Raw genomic sequence first — 20,570 nt, 5'->3', positions numbered from 1 at the left:
CAAAGATGAAGAAAGAGTCTTCAGACCCTGCAATCTGGCTCTGACCCAGTTCTGCATCTCAGTCATTGGATAGCTCCTATATATTAGCATGCTTTTAACAAAAAAATAAAAATATAAAAATCAGTAGACTAACAAGTTGCCATACAGAAGTTTAATTTACAAAACCCAAATTAAGTAGATAAAGAAAGCATTACTGATGATCCTTTTCTGATCATTACTATATTACGTACAGAGTCACTGAAACACTTACTCGGAGTCTGTTGTCCAAGGTTCATACCAGGGCTGCTGTTTGACCCAAAAGAATCCAAAGGTTTGGAAAGCAAGACAGATGATGATCTGAGACAAAACGGAACACAGAAGTGGACCTGAGATAAGACCTGATGGAGGCCTTCGTGCGACAAGCTCCTTCCAAGCAGGGTTCAGACTCACTGTAAAATGAAAGAAAAAAATACATATTGCATCATAATGGTTTTCAACAGTTAGCCTGTTTACATTCTGTGGAATTACAATAACTCATTCATAACCTCTGGAGCTTTACACTTTAGAAATTTATCTGTGTAGTCCCAAACTGGGAGTGTGAGACCACCTGAAAAAGATTATACATCCCTAGAGTAATGCCATAGTGCCTTATATAAGCCAGTTACTCCTTGCAGCACAGGACAATAATATAAACCATGAGACTTAAGGAATTAGTGTGTCTAGCCAAACTCCAGATATGTCAGTTATAAAATTCTAGGGTGAACTTCCCATTTGTTTGGCACAAGAGCTAAAACTAGCTAGCTTCCTTGATTTTGGCCTCCCATTGCTTCAACACAGCAATTTCTATTAAACTTGAAAAACAGAATTCTGCTGTTAGTTGTTGGGCTGAGTGCTGGGATCATATGTGGAATTCACCAGTTAATAGTTCACAAGTGTAACATTTTCTGGACAGAAGTTCAACTAAAAATGCGAGAAGTCAAAACGTTTGAGAAAGATCATGTTGGAACAATTACTGTTTGGATTCCAAAAACAGTTTCCTCACAGCAGGACGGATTTGTGACTTCCTGTACTGTGAAGAGCTACTTTTCAAAGCTCATGCCCATGACCTGCTTTTTGCATGAGGGCATTTCACAAACATCAGCTGAATCTGATCTGATACTGAGGTTTAGTGTTTAGTTTGTTTTTGAATGCAGATACTGTAATAGCTGTAACACCTTAACTGTACACAACCCAGTTCTTATTCCAGTGAACAGCAGGATGTTAAAGAGAATCTGACCACATAAAAATTGCTTCATTGAAGCCAGCAGGGGTAGTTCAGCACAATACTTACTAGTGAAGACAACCACCAAAATGATTGCCAAATCGATGAAGAGAAACTGGAAATCTCCCAAATTGCTCAGGATCTAGACAGAAATCACAACTGAAACATTGGTAATTTCTTCACACCAAAAAGTATCTTACAGAGAAACTCTATTGCATCAATTGCTTATATTTTACTCTATGCATCAGGCAGCTTCCTGCCAAACCGGATTCCTTTATCTGCAAATCTTGAGTACTCTACAACTGATAGATCAATAAGGTATGAAAATTTCAGTTTCAAAGTGCACAAGCTTTTTGTAATTGAAAGTTGTTTCAATTCAAACTTACATTACTGAATCTTATAAACCCATGAAATATTAGCTTAGGCATACAATTCTCTAAATAAGGTAACTTCTGTATGGAGTCACACACTAGTCAAAACTTCCAGCTCAAAAGGTCCATTTGTATTTTGTGATCCAATTAAACAGCTCACATATGCCATACTGAGAGTCCAATCACATTAAAAGGAAATACTTCTTTTTCTCCCTCCTAATGCTATACCTGTAGCTGCTCTATTTCAATCCCTACTTAAAGGGATTATACCATTCTAAAATAAAGCTAGAATATTTTAAAATGTTGACCATTTGTAAATAATTCAAAAATTTATATTTTTTTACTTATATGTTTATTTGGACTCCAATTGTAGAGACTCTCTATTCACAGGCATTAATTATTGCCTTTTTAAAATATATCAATGTGTTTTTCCAACAGTTAGCATAAAAAAAGCAAACAATGCTGTGACTAACATTACATTCTAAAAACTGTCTTTGGATTAAAGGTGAATGTTGCATATTTGCAAAGAAATTTGCAACTATTGCAACTATTTCTTAAATATTTATCAACTTTCAAATCTGAATTATGTTGACACTGTGCTTAACTACAATTAAATACTTACAGAATATAGCAGAGTAACACTGATGTACTGGATAATGCTGTACAATGCCATAAATTTAAATACACAGAAGGAAGTTATTAAAGCAGCACGACCTTCCCTGTCAAAACAAATGCAATCATGTAAGTTGAAAGCTTTCTGTACAAGACATTACACTCCACTTAGCAAAACATTAACTGCAACTGCAATTAAACGTATCCTCAAGCCTTGTGAGAGACACTAGGCTGAAGACAAGCGCTCAGACAGAAAAAACAGGGTTCAGAATGGTACAATTTCAGATACAGAATCAGAAGCACGCCCACTGAACTGAGCCACCACCATCCTGCAATGTTCTCTGCCTTTACATGGCTTTCTATTTTCATTTTAAAATGAAGATCTGCCTGTAAATGCTTCTGTGTAACACAGGTTTGCTACATGTATTAAATGACCATGCAGTCACAACTACTGACTTCAGAAATGTTTCTGTACATCCATTACTTCGTTAGTTCCACATACATTAAATTAGGTTCTTCTCTGGTGGACTTCTTTCTAAAATTATTATCTACCTTCCAATTCTAGGATCAAGAATCGGTCAAACTCTACCTAGAAAATTTGTTTTCTCCTTAATATGGTGCTGAGAAGCAAAGACATAGGAAGAATTTTACTGCTTGCAATTACACACAGCCTTTGTGGAAACCATAGTCACTAAGACATCAAATTAAGTACTAACACGTAGAGCCCTCTCTCATTCTTTAAGAAATGAGCTTTCTGTGGACTAAACGATTTAAAACAAAATGCTAAATCATACTTTTACATGTCCTTATTACTCAAAGTACTTTCAGTAAAGAAACATTTACTTAAAATGTACTGCTTATCCTTTACTTCAAAAGGACCTCCTGGAACATCAAACATAAAATAAGACAAGGTAAATAAAATGAGTTACAGGGACATGTTTAAGCTCATAGAAAGTGGCATTACCTGATTAGCTTTGGCACACAGGAAATATTAGGTGTCCTGGAAGTGAATGGTGATGCCACAGAAGCCTCAAGTTCAGACAAAGATATACCACCATGTGCTCTCTTTAGCGCCTGCCAATTAGTATTGAAATAAAGAATATTTTAAAACATGCTTTCAGCTGTAAAACTTAATTGAGCAGTTCTATACGCAAAATAGAAATACTTACACCACAGTCATTTGCACCATCTCCACACATGCCCACATAGTAACTATGAAGAACAAACAGATGTTAGGATTCTGGACTATTCCCAAATCATAGTACGCTTCACTCATTTCACCAAATACTTCTGTATTATTTGACATGCTCTGGGTTTGTGCAAAAATAAATAATTCTTGGTGCTAAGAGCAATTAAAGTTCCTATTATAAATATAAGGAAGCAGACAGAAAAGTAATGTGACTCAACCATTATTCATTTGATTAACCTGGCAATCAGCCCTCTATCATTCCAAGGTCTATAGCATCTTCACTGTAAGCAGGACAGACTTTTGTACTATTTTGTATAGCTACAAAATTTTTTTAAAAAAAATAATCCTGTGTCAAAAAATAAAAATAAAATTAAGAAAAGCTTCTGAAAAATCATAAAGAAGTAGTCACAGGAGTAAAAATCTCTAGGTTAACAGTTTGAGCCTTGATGCTGACTGACAGTATGTTGACAGTAAGTGAATGGAAATCATCTCATTAGTACTTCTTTAATACACAGAAGTTTGATCCATTTGTTCACTAAGCCAAGCAATCAGATAACTAAATATGCTAGTTAGTTTAGTTATTTGACACTTAGAGTTTCATGAAAAGTCTGAACCTCGCACAACTTTGATATCCACAGCTAACCAGTAGATGGTGGTACTCTCATTCTAGGTCAGCTAATAGGCTTATTTACCAACCCTGGGAAGTGATCTTAGCCCAGTCTTGCATTCAGTGTATCAGTTATCGGCATACATTGATTTTTCTTCCTCATCACATCAAACGCCTTGTCAACCCACCATCCCTTTCTATACTCGAAGAAATACTTACTCTACATTTTGTAAAGCTTCCACCAACTGAGTTTTCTGATCAGGTGCCATGCGAGCAAACACAGTCCCACGTAACACAAGCTGGAAGACAAAAATTTCTTAGTGTTTAGCAGGACAGTCTGTTCACCATCAAAAGTGCTCAGATTCAAGTAAAATGCTCACCTTGGGTACCAGGTCCTGAAAATGCTCTAAAATCACTGCAAATGACTTTCCATTCATTGCAAAATGGTATTTGGTCATCTGAAGATCCTCAAGGCTTTCATGGACCAATTTAACTGGAATATCCTATCAAAAGTAGTTTAAATTTCTAGCTGTAGTGCATTTACATAGGTACTTTGTAATTTCAAGACAATACACACAGGATTATTCCTCAATATACCACACTAGTGGATGCTTCTAAGAGTTGTATTGAAAGAAAACCTCATACAACTACAGCATTTATTTACTAACAAGAATACATGGTATAATATTTCCGCTACATGTAGCAAAAGCAGTCTTAATGGATTGAAACGTGGAAAAAACCTTCTGCACAGCTACAACATCAAATCTCTCATTGAAGTTGAAGAACTAGCTCCTCAAGCTTTTTTTTTTTTTTTTACTACTCCTTGATATTTAAAAAACTAAGTTAAATAGTACATCATTTTTGAATTACTACTTAATGGCAGATTTCCTATTTAAGGGAATACTAAAAAGGGAAAAAACTGAACAGCAAAACTGTTTATAGTCTTAAGGGTGAAACAATGCTCAAATCACCTCTGAGTTTATGGCTGGTGATGAACTAGTGCATCTTGAGAGGGTATCTGCATAATGCCAGTTGATTCTGGCAGCCTGCCCATCCTTTGGAGGTAGTGCTTCAGCAATAATGACCTTATCCTGAGGTAGAATCATTCCACAGTCTCTGGCCACAGAGATAGCAGTTAACATGTTATCCCCTGTGAAATAATTGCATTGTAAAAGGCTCGAGTTAAAGAAGGATCAACAGCATACAGTGATATTCAACACAAAAGGAAAAGCTAACAAAGTCTGTTTTAAGCCAGGAGGAGGACAACTGCTGAATGTACCAGTAACACCCTAGGGCCAAACAAGTCTACAGGTACAGAAGTCATGGTTTATCTGTTAAATTCCTCACCTGCACTAGCATCACCCCTTTTTAAACACTGTTATAGGTCATGCAAAATGAACAGTCCTGTTGCTACCCATTATAAATTTGTTCTAAGGTTGTAATATTTGTGATATAGAAAAAGCCAATGCTCATATCTCATAGAAAACCTAGCACAGATAAACACAGCCCACAAGCAGGATAAGAAGCTATTTGTACAAAACAAAAAATCCAGAGTGACTTAACATAACTCAAAACAGTAGGGACAAAACCTCAGGAGGTTATGAAGTTCCATCTCCTGTTCAAAGCTAGTTATGAGATTAGACTTAAAGTTTCCCCTAGTACAAAGACCTCCAGAGATTTTTCGCCCTTCAATTCAACATGAAGTAACTTGTGAATTCTACAAAGAACTGGAATTAACCCCTTTTACTGATTTCACGCCTCTGACTTGCCTAAGCACCTTTCAACCAAAATGAAAGGTCTGAATAGTTTCACAATAGTTTACAAACTTAATTCTGGCATACAGACAGTATAATCCCAGTCTACCGACACAAAAATTTTTACTTCAAACACCACAATTGAAGTAAGTCAGACCAAAAAAGACTAATTTTTATCTTTGGAATATGTTTGTTTGTTTACATGCTAACCTGTAACCATGACAGTGCGAATGTTGGCTTTATGCAAATCTTCAAGTACAGCAGGGGTTTCTTTCTTTAGTTTGTTTTGCATTATGATTAACCCCATAAAATCCATGTTGGTTTCAATAGCATCTCTGTATAAAAGGAGGCAAGGAAAAGAACATTGGAAGAATTACACTTATTCAACATAGCCTAAAGAACCTATTTCTGGTTATCAAATTAAAGAGAAAATTTTATTTTAATATGAAGTGTGAAGAATTCACTTTATAGAAAGTGACCCAGGAGAGACCGTCATTCTCATTCATTTATACTTATTTCCTTTGAGTAAATTTAAAATAAAAGTTGTGTTTCTACTCAAACATAACTGTATGTTTTTTCAATGAGAACTCATTCTAGAAGTTACATTCTCAAAAAGAAAGGATAGTCCTGGAAAAAAGTGCTCTGAAACAGCATTCACAACCAAATTTTAGAATGTTGAGGATGCACGTCTGATTTCTTTTCCAAATTAGCTGAACCTTAACGTAGAAACAAATTCCACTGCCAAAGCTAGAAAGATTAATATACACTAAGTAAAGCAGCTCAATTTTATTTTACATGAAACTCAGTGGATTTATAGGTCTCACGTATTCCACTGCTACTCTAGATTCTAACTCCTTGTCTTAAATTCCTAGGTACTGTCCAGAGTACAAATAATGAATACACAGAACTACATGTCAATACAGAAGCCAGCTAAAGAAGAGTAGTAATTGGTTTAAACTAAAGTAAACTGTATGTGATTAATACAAAGCATGCAGCTTTTAAAGTCTGTTACTTAGCTAAAGAATAAAAAGTGAAATCACTCTTACCTATTAATAGTCTGAACTTTGTGCCATGTAAGTTTAGACTCCAATTTTCTGTGAGCAAGAGCAATAACTCGAAAGCCCTGCTTAGTGTATTCTTCCAGGACACTCTCAAAGTCAACAGGAACTTAAAAAGGAAGGTTGAGTTTAGAGTTATTAAAATTAGCCACTTTACAGCTGAGCTACACAGGAGAAAAAAATTAGCTCGTCCCTTACCCGTTTCTGGCTTACACAAGCTGGCAATCACTTCAGGGGCACCTTTCATATAAGCATCCATTCTCTTCTCCCCAAAAGTTCTTGCTATCACACACATACGTTGCAGAACTGAAGAAAATGGAAACTGGCGCACAATTCCAATCTCATAACCGGTCTGTGTAATATGGGACAGAAGCAGAAAAAGGTTACATACATAAATGCTGAAAAAAATAAGAAAAGAAGTAGATGCTTAACTGAAAAACATACTTACTGAAAGCTCAAACAATTCCTAAAATAAGAAAGAAAAATATTTATTGTAAATATTTTGAAGTATTTTTCCAGATACAAAATTATTTAAACATAAACCAGTAAATGAATCTATACAGCATTCTCAATATAGTTGAACTGCTTCTGTAATGGATTTCATAAAAGTTGAATATGAATACACTGCATTCATTTAATGCCTTTTAGATTAAATAAGACATATCAGAATTTGATTTGTTGATCGGAAATTGCAAAAGACCTTTCACAGTCCAACCTGTGTCTGCTTAGCCTATGCAAATGTCATGGTTTTGGCTGAGATAAAGTTATCTTTGTAAAAGCTTGCATGATGCCACGTTTTGAATTTTTGATGAAAACAGTGGTAACACAGCAATGTTTTTAGTTGTGGCAGAGCACTGTTTACACAGAGCCAAGGACTTTCCAGTGCTGCCCTGCCAGCCAGGAGGCTGGGGGGTATGCAAGAAGCTGGAGGAGGCACAGCCTGACCAAAGGGATGCCCCATACCACGTGGCGTCATGTTCAGCAATAAAAGCTAAAGTTAAGGGGGAAAAGGGGGACATTTGGAGTGATGGCACGTCTTCCCAAGAACCTCTTACATGTGATGGGCCCTGCTTTCCTGGAAGCGGCTGCACACCTGCTTGCCGATGAGAAGTAGCAACGAATTCCTTATTTTGCTTTGCTTGTACGTGCAGCTTTTGCTTTACCCAGAACTGTCTTTATCTCAACCTACGAGTTCCCACACTTCTACCTTGCTGATTCTTTCCCCATCCTGCCTGGGGGAGAGCAAGCAAGCAGCTGTGTGGTACGTAGCTCCTTCCTTGGGTTAAACCACAACACTAAATTATCAAAGCACCAGGATATTTCAGAATGAGGCCACGGTTTATACCACAGAAAAATCATGTAGTAAGTTTTAAGAACGTTCATAATTTGTCAGTTACTGCACATTAATGACAGCTCTGCACGTACGCTAAGTTCTGAACAAGAAAAGCTTCTATCCACTGCAGGAGAAGACTCATAGAACAACCAACCTGCAATACCCTCCTGCTACCTTACTCTGTCTTAATCTGCGTATAATCACTCACTCTAATTCCCTGTTTATAAAAAAAATCTGCTAAGTAGATTTTATTTAATTTAGCATTTACAACATCCATCTCTAAAAAGTACAAGAGTGGCAAAATTCTATACCATGAAGTGACATTAACAAAACATCATTCTAACTGAAGATGCAAGGGTAAGCACACCTAAGCACTTCTTTAGCACAGTAAGAATTTGGTAATGATACTACTAATAAAATGCCTAGACTCAAAAAGCATAACCAGCATAACCTTATAACCAGTCTATAGGGGTAACAATGCTGGCAAATCAGTCTGCTCATCTTGAAAGTGCCATATACTGATGCACTATCTTCAACAGCACATTAAAATGTTTTCTCTATCTTTGCCATCAAAAAAAAATCCCAGTTCTGATAATGTTTGAATTATATCATCCAGAACCATACCATAAAATAAAAGGTATTCATTAAATATGAATGATTAGTTTAATTTAACACATTGCTTTGAATTTTTATACCATTTCTTGGTCAGTTGCTTGCTTGGATTCTGGAAAAAGTTGTTTTGAAGGTCGAACCACTGTTGGCATAATTCGATTATGAAGGGCTGTTTCCTCTTCTGTTGCTTCTTCTAAAATCTGTACAAATTAGTTGATTATTTTAAATACATTAATTAACATTGATTTTCTCATAATGTAATTTTCAGGAAAACAACAGCCTTGGAAATCAGCCCAAGGCGCAATAATCATTCTAAACAAGATTTACCATGAGTATTAAGTGTTCTAATTCAGCAGTTAACTTAAGATCCACTTAGTTATTTTACACTTTTATTATATACAGTAAAATCTTGCCGTGCATCAGAAAGGAGTAAAATCAGCTGTTCAGATGCTCTCATTTCTATGAATTGTTGCACAGCATAAGATTTAGCAACACTTACATATTAAAACTTCCTTTTCACATTGACATACAGGCATTGCCAAAAGCCTACCGTTTCAAAGTTATGGCTTTTGAAGTCACATAATGGCATATCTCGTATTTGAAAGTGCAGGAAACACCAGATTGCTGGACTTTATGCTACTTCTCTTGGAGAAGAGAGACACTTACCCATCCTATTGCTTCAAACATCTTCAGATCAAGTGGATCCCCAGAAAGCACCCCTTCAATTTTTGTAAGTGAATGACAAGTTGCCATGCAAGCAACAAACTCAGACTTCAGCAAGCTTTCACTGCAAGCCCTCTCTTCCGGCAAAAGGAAACTGAAACAATGAAGTTATAATATACTTAGCACTTTAATTATTTAGTATGAGCCAATTCAAAAGATTTGTTTAGATTAACAGACAAGAATTGACTGTACAAGTCTCTTCACTTCTATTTTTACACATCACAGAAAACAGATCAAGACTCCGGGCTGGAATCTTCAGAAATAGTCAGAACTTTCATTCAAAAATTCTGTTAATTCACACTGTAGTTTGATTTCCTTGTACAAAGGCCTCTTACCACTTTATATGCAATTCAATTAGCTAAGCCAATTTGTTTCAGCAGCCCAAAAAAGTCAAGAGTTAGAAGGGCATGATTAAGGAAACATGTTATATTTTAACTGCATGATTTCTTCAATATGAAATTAACAGGATCTCAGATTTTAACCAATTAAATTCTGCCTCAGCTTTGTAAGAGTTACAACTTTCAGTACATCTAAATCTTATTTTCAGTTGCATTCCTATAGGTCACTGCAAAAACACAAACATTTGATCACACTGAATATTCCATTCTATTCTGCTGAGGCTGTTAGAGCACAACTACATATCAAATTTGCTATCAACTCTTTTCTCCTTACCGAGCATTTTCTACCCGTTGAATTCCCCAAAGATCCAAGCCATCCTCAGTAAGCGTGCCAGTCTGAAAACAAAACAAGGGGAGTGGCAAGAAAAAAAGAGTTTTCAGAACTAAGTTATCTTTTGGCAGAGCAAAAATTTACAATTAATGAGACATATTACACCCGAACAATATGTTTTATTTCATTTTCACTTAAAAATCAAGCAGATACAAATAACTACTAGCAAAAAAGTTAGGCAGATAAGTTCCAACTTTGTTAAATACCTTAAAAAAACATTCAGAGCAATTGTGCCTCTCCTTAGGGGCAGGACACAAGAAACAGATCCGTAAAATCCACACTCAATAACTCAACATCTCTGTATTTGGGGGGTGAGGGCAGCAGAAGACACGTACTTAACCCTTGGTACTACTCTCTTACATAGTTAAAACATTAACTGGAGTACATTTACAACACTATTACAAAAATATTTACAAGGGAAATAATAAATTATGATTTGATATTTAAGATTTCAGATAAAAATCTCTATGAAGAAGATCAAATGGATTCTGGATGGTGGCATTACTGTCTTTTAATCATGTCTCTGTTAAATAATATTAGTAATACTCTGGTTTGGCTTTTCATTGAAATAAATGTAAATGAGAAACAAGACTGGCCTCACAGTTCAGACATCAAGAAGCCTGTGTGCAAAATAAAAGCTCGTAAAACCCACATCACTCACAATTTTGGGTTGCCAGTAAGTCGGGACTTAGCAGTCTTGAAATAAAACACAAACTGTATATTACAAAAACTTTTTAGAGCATACTGTAAATTAAGTAATTTAGCTGATGCTAAACATTTAATACCTGGAAGTTAAAAGAACAACAGTAACCTAACTTACACAGAAGTAATGTGTTTCCCTGTAGTTACTAGCGTATACAAAATCCCTTTTATTACACATTGTCTTTTCAGGTAGCAACACAAAGTTACAAAGTTCACCCAACCTTATCAAAACACACGAGATTCAGTTGGCCACAAATATTTATCCTCTGTGGGCTGATGCAGAAGATACCAATTTTTTTCAACCGTCTTTGTGCATAAACAATGCCAGCAGTCATGGCAGCAGGGAGTGCTGGAGGCACCGTGATAGTGATTATGTCAAGAGACTCGATGATGATGGTATGAGCTGGAACCTGCAATACAGCTCAAATTTAATGAAGAACTCAATACTCAAGAGCATCACTGTCTCAATGAAGTGCTACAACACCGTTACCAAAAGCAAAATCTACGCGGTGCTTTCACTAGCATAGTGGGTTCTGGAGTGCCCAGAAACCTAGCATATCTTCACCCACTCAGTATCGACCATGATAAGCCAGTCCTAAAATACACACAATCCATAACTTCAAGTTTCCACTCTTTTCCCTGCAAAACTTTAACACAGCAAATGAGTAATGCAAAAACTTAAAAGAAAAAAAATTGAAGTTATCAACTAACCAATTATCAGTTTCTTGAGACTTCTTCACAGCATATTTTAGATTTGCTGTACACAATTTCTTCCAACTGATTATCAGTCAGATGGCAATCTTATGTCCAAAAAGGAAGAAAAGATCAGGTGGGTAACAAACCCATATTTCATCATAATATATCCAAAATTCTGCTTTTCTTCTGAATCTTTTTCTCAGTAAGCTTGCTTTGTTTGTTCCATTGACAGAAAATAAAGCAAAGATACTTTCACTTAAGATCTAATTGTTTCTCATCGTCTGAAGTGTGATGGAAATCACAATCAATGGTTTTCTAAAATAAGGTGGTTCTGGACAAGAATATAGTGAAATGAAAACATACCTTCTTTAAGATGCTATTGACAATCGTGTAAAGAAACCCAATGCCTGCCACCACTACCAAAGAGAGGAGAAACAAGTAGGCATCTCTGTAGAGTTTAAAGTCAGTTGGCTTTGGATATAGTATGGAACGAACAAGCTGTCCTTTAGCAGTACTAAAGCCTAGAAACAAAAACAAATGAGTTATCAGAAGTATAAACAAGAAACAAAAACTATTCAAAGATATTAAAACCTTCAAAGAATCCCTTAAGCTACTCATTTCATTGAGACTTTTTCAACATACAGTAGCATATTTTGCAACACTATAATTAAGGTGCTTCAAAAATGTACACGTGTCATACGTGTGCTTCTCTCCTGTGACAAGGACATGCAACAGATGTAAATCAACTCTTCCTCTACAGGGGCAGTAAACATTCAAGTGGTTTATAGTTTACTATCATCCTATTTCATGATGTTTTTCTGAATACTATCTTTGTAAAACAGAATCCCTAACCTCTGTAGTCTGCATAGTTGTTTTTAAATAGAAAAAAAATATTTATCTGAAGCTAAACCTTTAAAATATTAGTATGAGTAAACACTTCTGTAACAAGGGCTAGACAGAGCAGATTTTAGGCCAACGTTATGTGCTTTGACAAAACCATGGACCAAGAACAGCATTTTGTGTTGTCAATGACTCCATTAAAATAAGTGGAGTCCACCACAAAGCCAGTCCAATAGTATCATAAGCCTTTGAAAAGAGGTACACATAGTTCAACCAACCCATTAAAATAAAATACACATCTATGGGGCTTGAAAACACACAAAGCTGGGTCTAAAATTAATGCTGAAGACTGATTCACGTCCTTATTTGCCACCTGATACTCCCCATACCATTATCTAGCTCTGTTACTGTTCTAACAGACATTTATCACATTGAGTTATTTATCCACCCACAGCAACGTTCAACACAATACACTGAAATATCAGTTGACAGACACCTAGAAAACTGAGTATTAGGTTAACAAGTGGTAAACTTAAAAGTCTATACCTGTTCTCACTACTAGAGCTTTGACTAATTCTCCAGTATAAAAACGGGTTTGAATTACATTGGTTCCACAAAACAAAGTATGTCGCTTATGCACTTCTGGACTGTATATTTCATCTCCCATTGTTTTGGGGTATTCCGAAGGATTTGGCAGGTTAATCTTCGTGACAGGAACACTTTCACCTTAAATGGAAAAGGAGTCTCTAAGCAAAGTAAAATAAGAATAGGCACTTTTTTCTTCACAACTTCAATTAGAACAATGCGATTTCACTTCAGCACAGATATAGACTTACAGCAGAAGTCTTCTTCCTTACAGCGAACTATCAGACAATCCTTCACCTGTTAACTTCAGCTCATCAAGGTCCTTACCCAACTCTTACTTCAAATCAGACAAGTGCAAAAGACAGCTCAGAGAAAACAGGACAAGCTTCCTTCTACTGCAGTGCATCACCCCATCTTCAGTAAGAAAAACTAGAAGCTGATGGAAATTATTCCAAGCTCCTTTAGTGACTGAGTATATTCAAACCAGGGCAACAATTTTATCTGTTGCTAGCAGCAGGAAGAGGCTCAAATACATTAAAAGAAATGAATGTGATAAAATACACAATCTCTGAAGTACAATTTTCTAAATGCTGCCAGTTTGGACAGATTATCCTAGGAATAACAAAAAGGCCATTCTATTCATTCAAGCTGTTCTGCAATGACATCAGGTTTCTGGTCTCAGAATATACAGGCACCAACTTGAGAAAATTATTTTGTTTTTATAAACAGTGCAGAAAAGCCTACTCGCTACCATCATTCTTGACAGCGGTTGAAAAGTTTGTGCTAAGAATTTCTGAAAAAACACTGCACAATTCAATCTGCACTGAGAACACCAAGTCAAGAGGCAGGAAGACATACCATTAAAAATAAATCTTTTTCAACAAGAAACCATCACTCATTTTTGGAGTTGCCAAGCTCTACCAGGCAGCTGTTGCAGATAAGCATAAGTACATAAGTACTTATGAGCATAACTAATTGCAAGCACATACACATTTGAAGCAAAATAAGCACTTCTACTAGAGAATGCTGGAAGCTAAGCATGCACAGATATGAAAGTGTTTTTAGCCACACAAAAGGGTACCAAATTGACTTTACCTGTTAACATGCTTTCATTTACAATGCAAGTACCACTGAGAAGTACTGCATCACATGGCATAATTGTCCCATTAGATGGAATCAACATGATATCTCCAGGCACAAGATCGGTGGAAAGGATTTCTTCTATTTCTAAGCATCAGAACACAAACAATTTTACCTGAAAATAGCCACCAGCTACAGAACCCAACAGATCCTCACATAAGGATAAGATCCAGGTGGTGATATTTAAGATTCTATTCCACTTTATGAATTGCACTATGAAAAGTCTTTGAAAAGGTGAAACAATAGCCACTGATAAAACCAGTTCTATCACAGATTAAACCCTAGAGTAGATAGTTTACCATAAGAAAAGAAAGTAGTCAAGATCATAAAAAATATTAGCAATAAAGTTCATTGTAAAGACCAAAGTCCAATACAAAGGCATGCCTTACAAAATGGAATCTCACATCACAGCCTAACCATCTTTGGCTACTGCAGCATCCAAATGAGCAGAAGTGCAGAAATTAATTTGAAGCCTCTGCTGTGTAATAAAATGTAATGGAAACCCACAGCATGCACAGTCTTTAGACCAAAAAAGAAATTACAATGATAACCACATACCTGGAATGGCAGGTATGAGAAACAGGAAAAGTACCTCATCGAGAGCAAACCCAATAGTCTCTAAAAATACCATCCAGAAGAATAACACTAAACAGATGACTACCCTATCTCAATTCTGCTTCACAAGATCTCCTTTTCTTATGCAGTTTTGCTAAGAAATGCAAACATTTCAAGCTGATCAAAGAACAGACACAATAACACTCACACGTAATGGGCAATTTAAACTCAACAGTCCAAATACCTGTGAAATTTACCTTGATTTCCTCTGCAGACAGAAACCCTGACAATGCTGTGAGCTGCTACCATGTCATGTAACATAACATATTGCTACAAGGGGAAGAAAACATGTCATTATTTTGAAGCACAGCTTTTCTTCTAAATGCACATTATACCTCTACAAGCAAAAATTAGGAGATTCTATACTAATACTTTTAGAACAAAATATTCCTTTAAACTTTTTTTTAAAATTGTTTATGAAAGTATGGGCAAATAAGGTTCAAGTGCATCAGCCTGTACAGGTTCCTACTTTCAACAGCATTCTGCAAGAAAAATACACACTGTCACAAAATATTATTAAAAAATTTGCTCCTAAACATACATAAGCAAGAACTGCAGTATTTGTATGAACTTAGATGATTATTAACTTAATCTACAAGTTTGGCTGGTGCTCAATTACATCAGACTTTTCAAATCGAAGGAAACTACGCAAGATGGAACCAATACAATCAAATTCAACTTGCTATATAGATTTGCGTCTGAGTTTTACTTAAGTGAGGCCATGTTTCCGTTATCTGAGAAGGAGGCAGGCCAACCTGCCAATTCAACAGCAAGGTAAGTCAGCATAAAAGGGACTCAAGAGTACCACGGGTCCAAATTCTTCCAGATCAAAACACAAAAAATCCCTAACAAGATTCTACCTATATACTTCTGAAAAATTCTTAAAATTAGTCACCAATTTCATATGAAAATAGCCTGATAAATAAAAGCTGAAATGATGCATGTTTTATTTGAACTTACCTTTCTAATGGTGTAGAGCGAGCTAACAATGGATATTACAGACATAATCACAATTGCTAATGCATAGTAGTGATATTCATCAGTGATCCACAATATCACACTGAACAACTGAAAAATGTAAAAAGGGTTGAGAACCTGGAAGAACGACAGAACAATAAAGTTACACCAAAAGGTCACATGCTTTCTTAGAAGAGTTAAAATCCTCCTCAACAGAAGACAGAAAACTTTCAATCCTTTACACCTGATATTTGTCTGTTTTGCCAGTCTGTTCCCTCTGTTTCACTGATTCCTCAACCCTTCAGAAGTACAGTTCTCATTAAAACAGCACATGAACACATACTTTTAAGATTGCATGCACCTTCCCCTACACAACAAAGCAAAATTATAGATAACTTCCAGATTATTTTAAGAATTGTAACTTACAATGCATCAGATATTTACTTCTTATTAGTAAATATATTCTTACCCATTAGCTCAGGTTTGAGACTTTTTGTTCAAAATGTTCTAATGTATTACCACATGAATAAGATGCCAGTTACTCAAATCCATTTAATACAAGGAAAATGAACCAAACAAGAGTATATGCAAAAAAACACGTTTGATTCAATGATTAAATTGTAATGCATGATCTCCAGGCTGATAGGGCAGAACACAGTTAGTGGTTTTAAGTATGAAATGATCAATAAGAAAATAATATTTGTGGCCTTTCAAATAATTCTGACACTTTTTTAATATCCTTAGTAAGGCAGTACATTGTGTACTCTGAAGAGCTTGCAGCAAAGGCCTCTTAAGTTTGGAGCTCTTGGGAAAAGAAAGTCTGTATCATTTGGCTTTACATTGCCGGGCTCTGGAGGAAGGTTCTCATTTCATGTTATTATTTGAAGACTAGTCTAGGAGCCACTGTACTCAAAGTAGCTTTTAATTATATACTTTTTTGTTTGTTTGTTTGTAAATATAAGATCTTACCTCCTTAATCAGAAGCTTAAAAATGTAAGGCACTTTCACAGCAATTTCATTTACTCCATAGAACGCTTTCCTGCATTAAAGAAGTATCAAAAGAGACTTAAAATTTTAAAGACCTTATTCCTTTTTAAATAATTCCATCAGAATGAGAAAGTATAAAGTATCATTTAACCCATGGCCCTTTTTACCACATTTATCATTTCAAAAGGCATTCATCATAAAAGGTTTATCCAGTGAGATATTACACATTTCAAATATGAAAGTAATATTCATTTCAATTGAAACTGTACCTTCATTTTTCTTTCACAATGAGATTTCTCTATAAACTATGCACAGGTCCAATCTTAATATGTCATTCTGAAAGCCAGTCTGGGGTTCTAGCTAAAGCTCAAACAAATGTTAACCCTTAGCCTTAAGTAAGATACTGTTCTCATGGTTCTGTGTCTTAATTTTATCCTTAGCATGATGAAATGCAAATCATGAAATTGGGAAGCAAGAAATTGATTCTGATAGGATCTGAGTTGGTTTAATGACACAAAAGGCTTCATCATGTCAAAGTGTATTCTTAAGGACTTGTAGGAAAAGCCACAAATCAATAGAAAGCGGAAGGATCAAGCAGATGCTTCCATATTTAAAACTCTGAGAAAGTCTCATTTGGAAAAAGAACAAGGAAAGCAACAAAACCCAGAAGTAATCCAGAATGGTCTCAGAGACTGGTTTTTACCTAGCATACACATGGGAAAAAGTAGAATTCCCTACATCTTCTGACAGCCTTCTTTGAAGGAAGTTTAAGGGACTGTCTGTAAACACTAACCATTCTCAGTTGCCTTCTAATGATGTTAACATTTGGAGCAGAGGTAATTGAATGAAAACAACTCTTCCCCCTGATAGTGTAACATTACCTGTACTCGTGCATCCCTTTTGTCAGCCCTCTGCTGTGTTCATTATGAATTGAAGAACAGAACGTAGATTCATCTAGTCCTCTAAGTAGTGGAAAAAGTCAATGAGTTATTTCAGAAACCTGATATTTAAAATTAAGTGTACAGCAACAAGAGAGTGCTGGGCCCTTGCCAAGAGCTACATTGTATTAAAAAAGAACAAAGACAGTCTAAGGATTAATGCTTTTCTAGCTATTTTTGTCACGTACCTATAGATATCAGAGAGATGTCAGAAGCATTTCTCTTACACCTTAGGATAGTCATACTTTCATTTCAGTTATAACAGAGTTACATGTCAAAAACTAACTAAAATGCTAGCCTAAGTAGTATTCAAAAGCCCGTAAAAAGAATATGTGAACTAGTTATAGAAAATATATGAAACCAATGGGTATTACAGTTTCTTTAAATTATCTACTTCATTTACTTCTAACAAGTACTACAAGTATTTCAGAAACAGTATCAATCAATTTATCTGGTAACCCTATACTGAAGCAGTTCTGCAGCATCTTGCTATCAAAATTTTATCCGTGAATAGGTAAAATACAGTCTATATTTCAAGTGCTTCCTCAGCACTGGAAGACTCATCTTCATAGGACTCCTACATTGTGCAAGAGGAAATGCTATGATTCAGATAGAAGACCTGCAGATAAGAAAGCGTACCTGAAACAATATCATGTTCACAGTTACGAGATTGCTGTAATTAAAAAACTCATTAAGGACATATCAAGTCCAATGTCCAGATATATTGTCTAGCAGATATGCTTTGGATGCACAGGAAAATATCACTGCCTTCCAAGTGGCTTTCACACACATGAAAAAACAGCACTACTCAGCACAAGGGTTTGTTTGTTTTTTGTATTGCATAACCATTAAGTTACCTACTAAAAAGGATTCAGAGCTGTCCCAGTGAAGAAAAAAGATATTGTGCATAAATAGTACAAATTATTTCCATTCTCTAGAACATGGGGAGAGGAGTTAAATACCCTCACTACTGCAAAGACTTGGACCATGTTTCTGGCAGCTTCTGGTAACATCTTCATATTCTCTTAATTTTTATGTGTAAATCTGGCCACAGGTTTACCAGGTTTCCCTATAATATTTCAAGGTTAAGAATTTTAAGTATTTTTACATCAATATATAGTTGTCTTCTCATAACTGTGCTTTTTGCCCCATTCTGTCTCAAACAATTTTTCTTTTTCCTGAAAAGTGGGAAGTGGGTTTAGGAAGGGCCCCTAAAACGAAGTGGTTTATATGCAATGTGCATATCATGTGCAATGTTCATGCTACGACAAAGCTTTTAGCAGGGTGTTATCTCATTCCCTAGCTGCAGTTCTCAGCATAAGCATTATCTTCCACTCTCCCTTTCACTATTTAGACCCGGAACTGCCTTCTACTCTATTTACTCCTGGAGTTTTTCCTCAGAAGCTCTTTTCTCCCAGTTTTGCCCAGAAAAGGAAAGTATTTCAATTCTCAGTCCGTAGTGAGAGAAATCGGCATCTCCACCTAAGTGTTACAGAACGGAATTCCCAAGGCATTAAATAAACCCCTTTGGGCACATACTTTATTACATAAAATACTCATCAAATCACCAAGGGATTCATTTGACTTTAGCTAAAACAAAACAGTCATACAGGGTCAAAGCTGCATCCTCTTTGGCTATGTGTCCAAGTCTGATTTAGTTTAAGAACAATTACACTTGCATTTCCTGTGTTTAAAACAGGGACCTTAACATTGCTATGAAAAGAACAATGATACAAAACTCAAGCTCTCATAACTGAATTAGTTCCCTAAGAAATCTTCATTTGCTTCCCTTCTGTATAGTGATAAGACTTTAATTATGTGATCAAACCGTTCTGTCTTCTGGATACCTCCATAATTAACTGCACAGAGTAAAATCATCTTCATTATATGGTATTGTGCTCAGATCCCAACCGTACCTATATTGCTTGCACTAGGATGTTATTACAAAGCCCTCTGTTTAGTGTCCCATCTCTTTACAAACTGATTCTCTATCAGGTCATTAGGTAATACTGATTTCTGTTTTTACATAAGAACCTGAAGAGTAGCTTAAGAAAAGTATCGCAGTGAAAGCATCTGGTCTGAATGCACTTCTGAAAGACTTCTCAGAAAAATTATATTCAAAAGTTCAGCTATCAATTCCCAGGTGATATCTAGAACTTCACCACATGATCATACCTAATTCACTTTAGAGAAAAGTTACACCAAACTCACTCACGACCCTGTACAGAAGTGACCTAGTACTCTGCAAGTCTCAGGTGTCTCATAGGAGGCTCTTTCCTTTCTTCATTATCCTGCTGCTAACTAAATACTGGCTTCCAGCTCAGCTACACTACCTGACTAAACCCATGGTCAGGCTGAATGGTTACTAACACATCACACAAGTGAGAACTTGGCATTTTAGCAAGAATGTGATTGAATGAATGCTTACAGAACTTCACAGACATATCTGAGATTTTTCAGAGGCTTACAACTTGGCTGAGTTATCACAAGGACATCAAAAGGCACAGTCAAACAGTGAGCAAATACCAAATTTCAAGTCACTGCTTTCATGCTAAGGAACAACACTTATTACTAAACTTGTGGGGTTGTAAAAATTTCCCCTGTACCCATTCTCAGCAAAAGGTGTAGTTTCAGTTTGATCTTTATAATCAAAGATATAGGAAATATTCTTTTTCAACAGTTTAAATTTAGCAACACTACAGGTATATAAACAGGATCCCATAATGTAAAATGACAAGCATCACTACCTGCACCACTGTAATTCATGAGAGGCTTAACATAAAAAAATGTATACAAAGCTTTTAATTATTTACACACGAAGTGAGACATTTCCACCCTCCCAGACGAGTTCTCAATTTCATAACTGCCTGTATTATGATCAT

General features: G+C 35.9%; 1 protein-coding gene across 3 annotated transcripts in view; it reads right to left on the bottom strand.

The window, feature by feature from the left end:
- ATP13A3 (ATPase 13A3) overlaps positions 1-20,570 on the bottom strand; it is a 56,579-nt gene that overhangs the window by 12,541 nt on the left and 23,468 nt on the right. For all 3 annotated transcript variants that reach the window (XR_014618716.1, XM_084292189.1, XM_084292190.1), the window contains 23 exons: positions 17,632-17,712; positions 16,733-16,802; positions 15,767-15,901; positions 15,004-15,076; positions 14,147-14,278; positions 13,013-13,192; positions 11,990-12,147; positions 11,152-11,340; positions 10,172-10,233; positions 9,443-9,593; positions 8,860-8,976; positions 7,280-7,297; positions 7,030-7,183; positions 6,820-6,940; positions 5,984-6,108; positions 4,991-5,169; positions 4,400-4,522; positions 4,239-4,318; positions 3,393-3,435; positions 3,188-3,297; positions 2,234-2,330; positions 1,310-1,382; positions 251-428 (listed from right to left, as the gene is read on the bottom strand). Coding sequence is in view for 2 of the 3 variants with exons in the window: in XM_084292189.1 (XP_084148315.1) it covers positions 251-428; positions 1,310-1,382; positions 2,234-2,330; positions 3,188-3,297; positions 3,393-3,435; positions 4,239-4,318; positions 4,400-4,522; positions 4,991-5,169; positions 5,984-6,108; positions 6,820-6,940; positions 7,030-7,183; positions 7,280-7,297; positions 8,860-8,976; positions 9,443-9,593; positions 10,172-10,233; positions 11,152-11,340; positions 11,990-12,147; positions 13,013-13,192; positions 14,147-14,278; positions 15,004-15,076; positions 15,767-15,901; positions 16,733-16,802; positions 17,632-17,712 (2,649 nt within the window). In the remaining variant the exon portion in view is untranslated. The remainder of the gene's footprint in view (positions 1-250; positions 429-1,309; positions 1,383-2,233; positions 2,331-3,187; positions 3,298-3,392; positions 3,436-4,238; positions 4,319-4,399; positions 4,523-4,990; positions 5,170-5,983; positions 6,109-6,819; positions 6,941-7,029; positions 7,184-7,279; positions 7,298-8,859; positions 8,977-9,442; positions 9,594-10,171; positions 10,234-11,151; positions 11,341-11,989; positions 12,148-13,012; positions 13,193-14,146; positions 14,279-15,003; positions 15,077-15,766; positions 15,902-16,732; positions 16,803-17,631; positions 17,713-20,570) is intronic.

Source organism: Netta rufina (assembly GCF_964035555.1).
Source record: "Netta rufina genome assembly, chromosome: 9".
Lineage (NCBI taxonomy): Eukaryota > Metazoa > Chordata > Aves > Anseriformes > Anatidae > Netta > Netta rufina.
The sequence above is the reverse complement of the archived record's forward strand: the minus strand, read 5'-3'. Positions and strand labels throughout refer to the sequence as shown.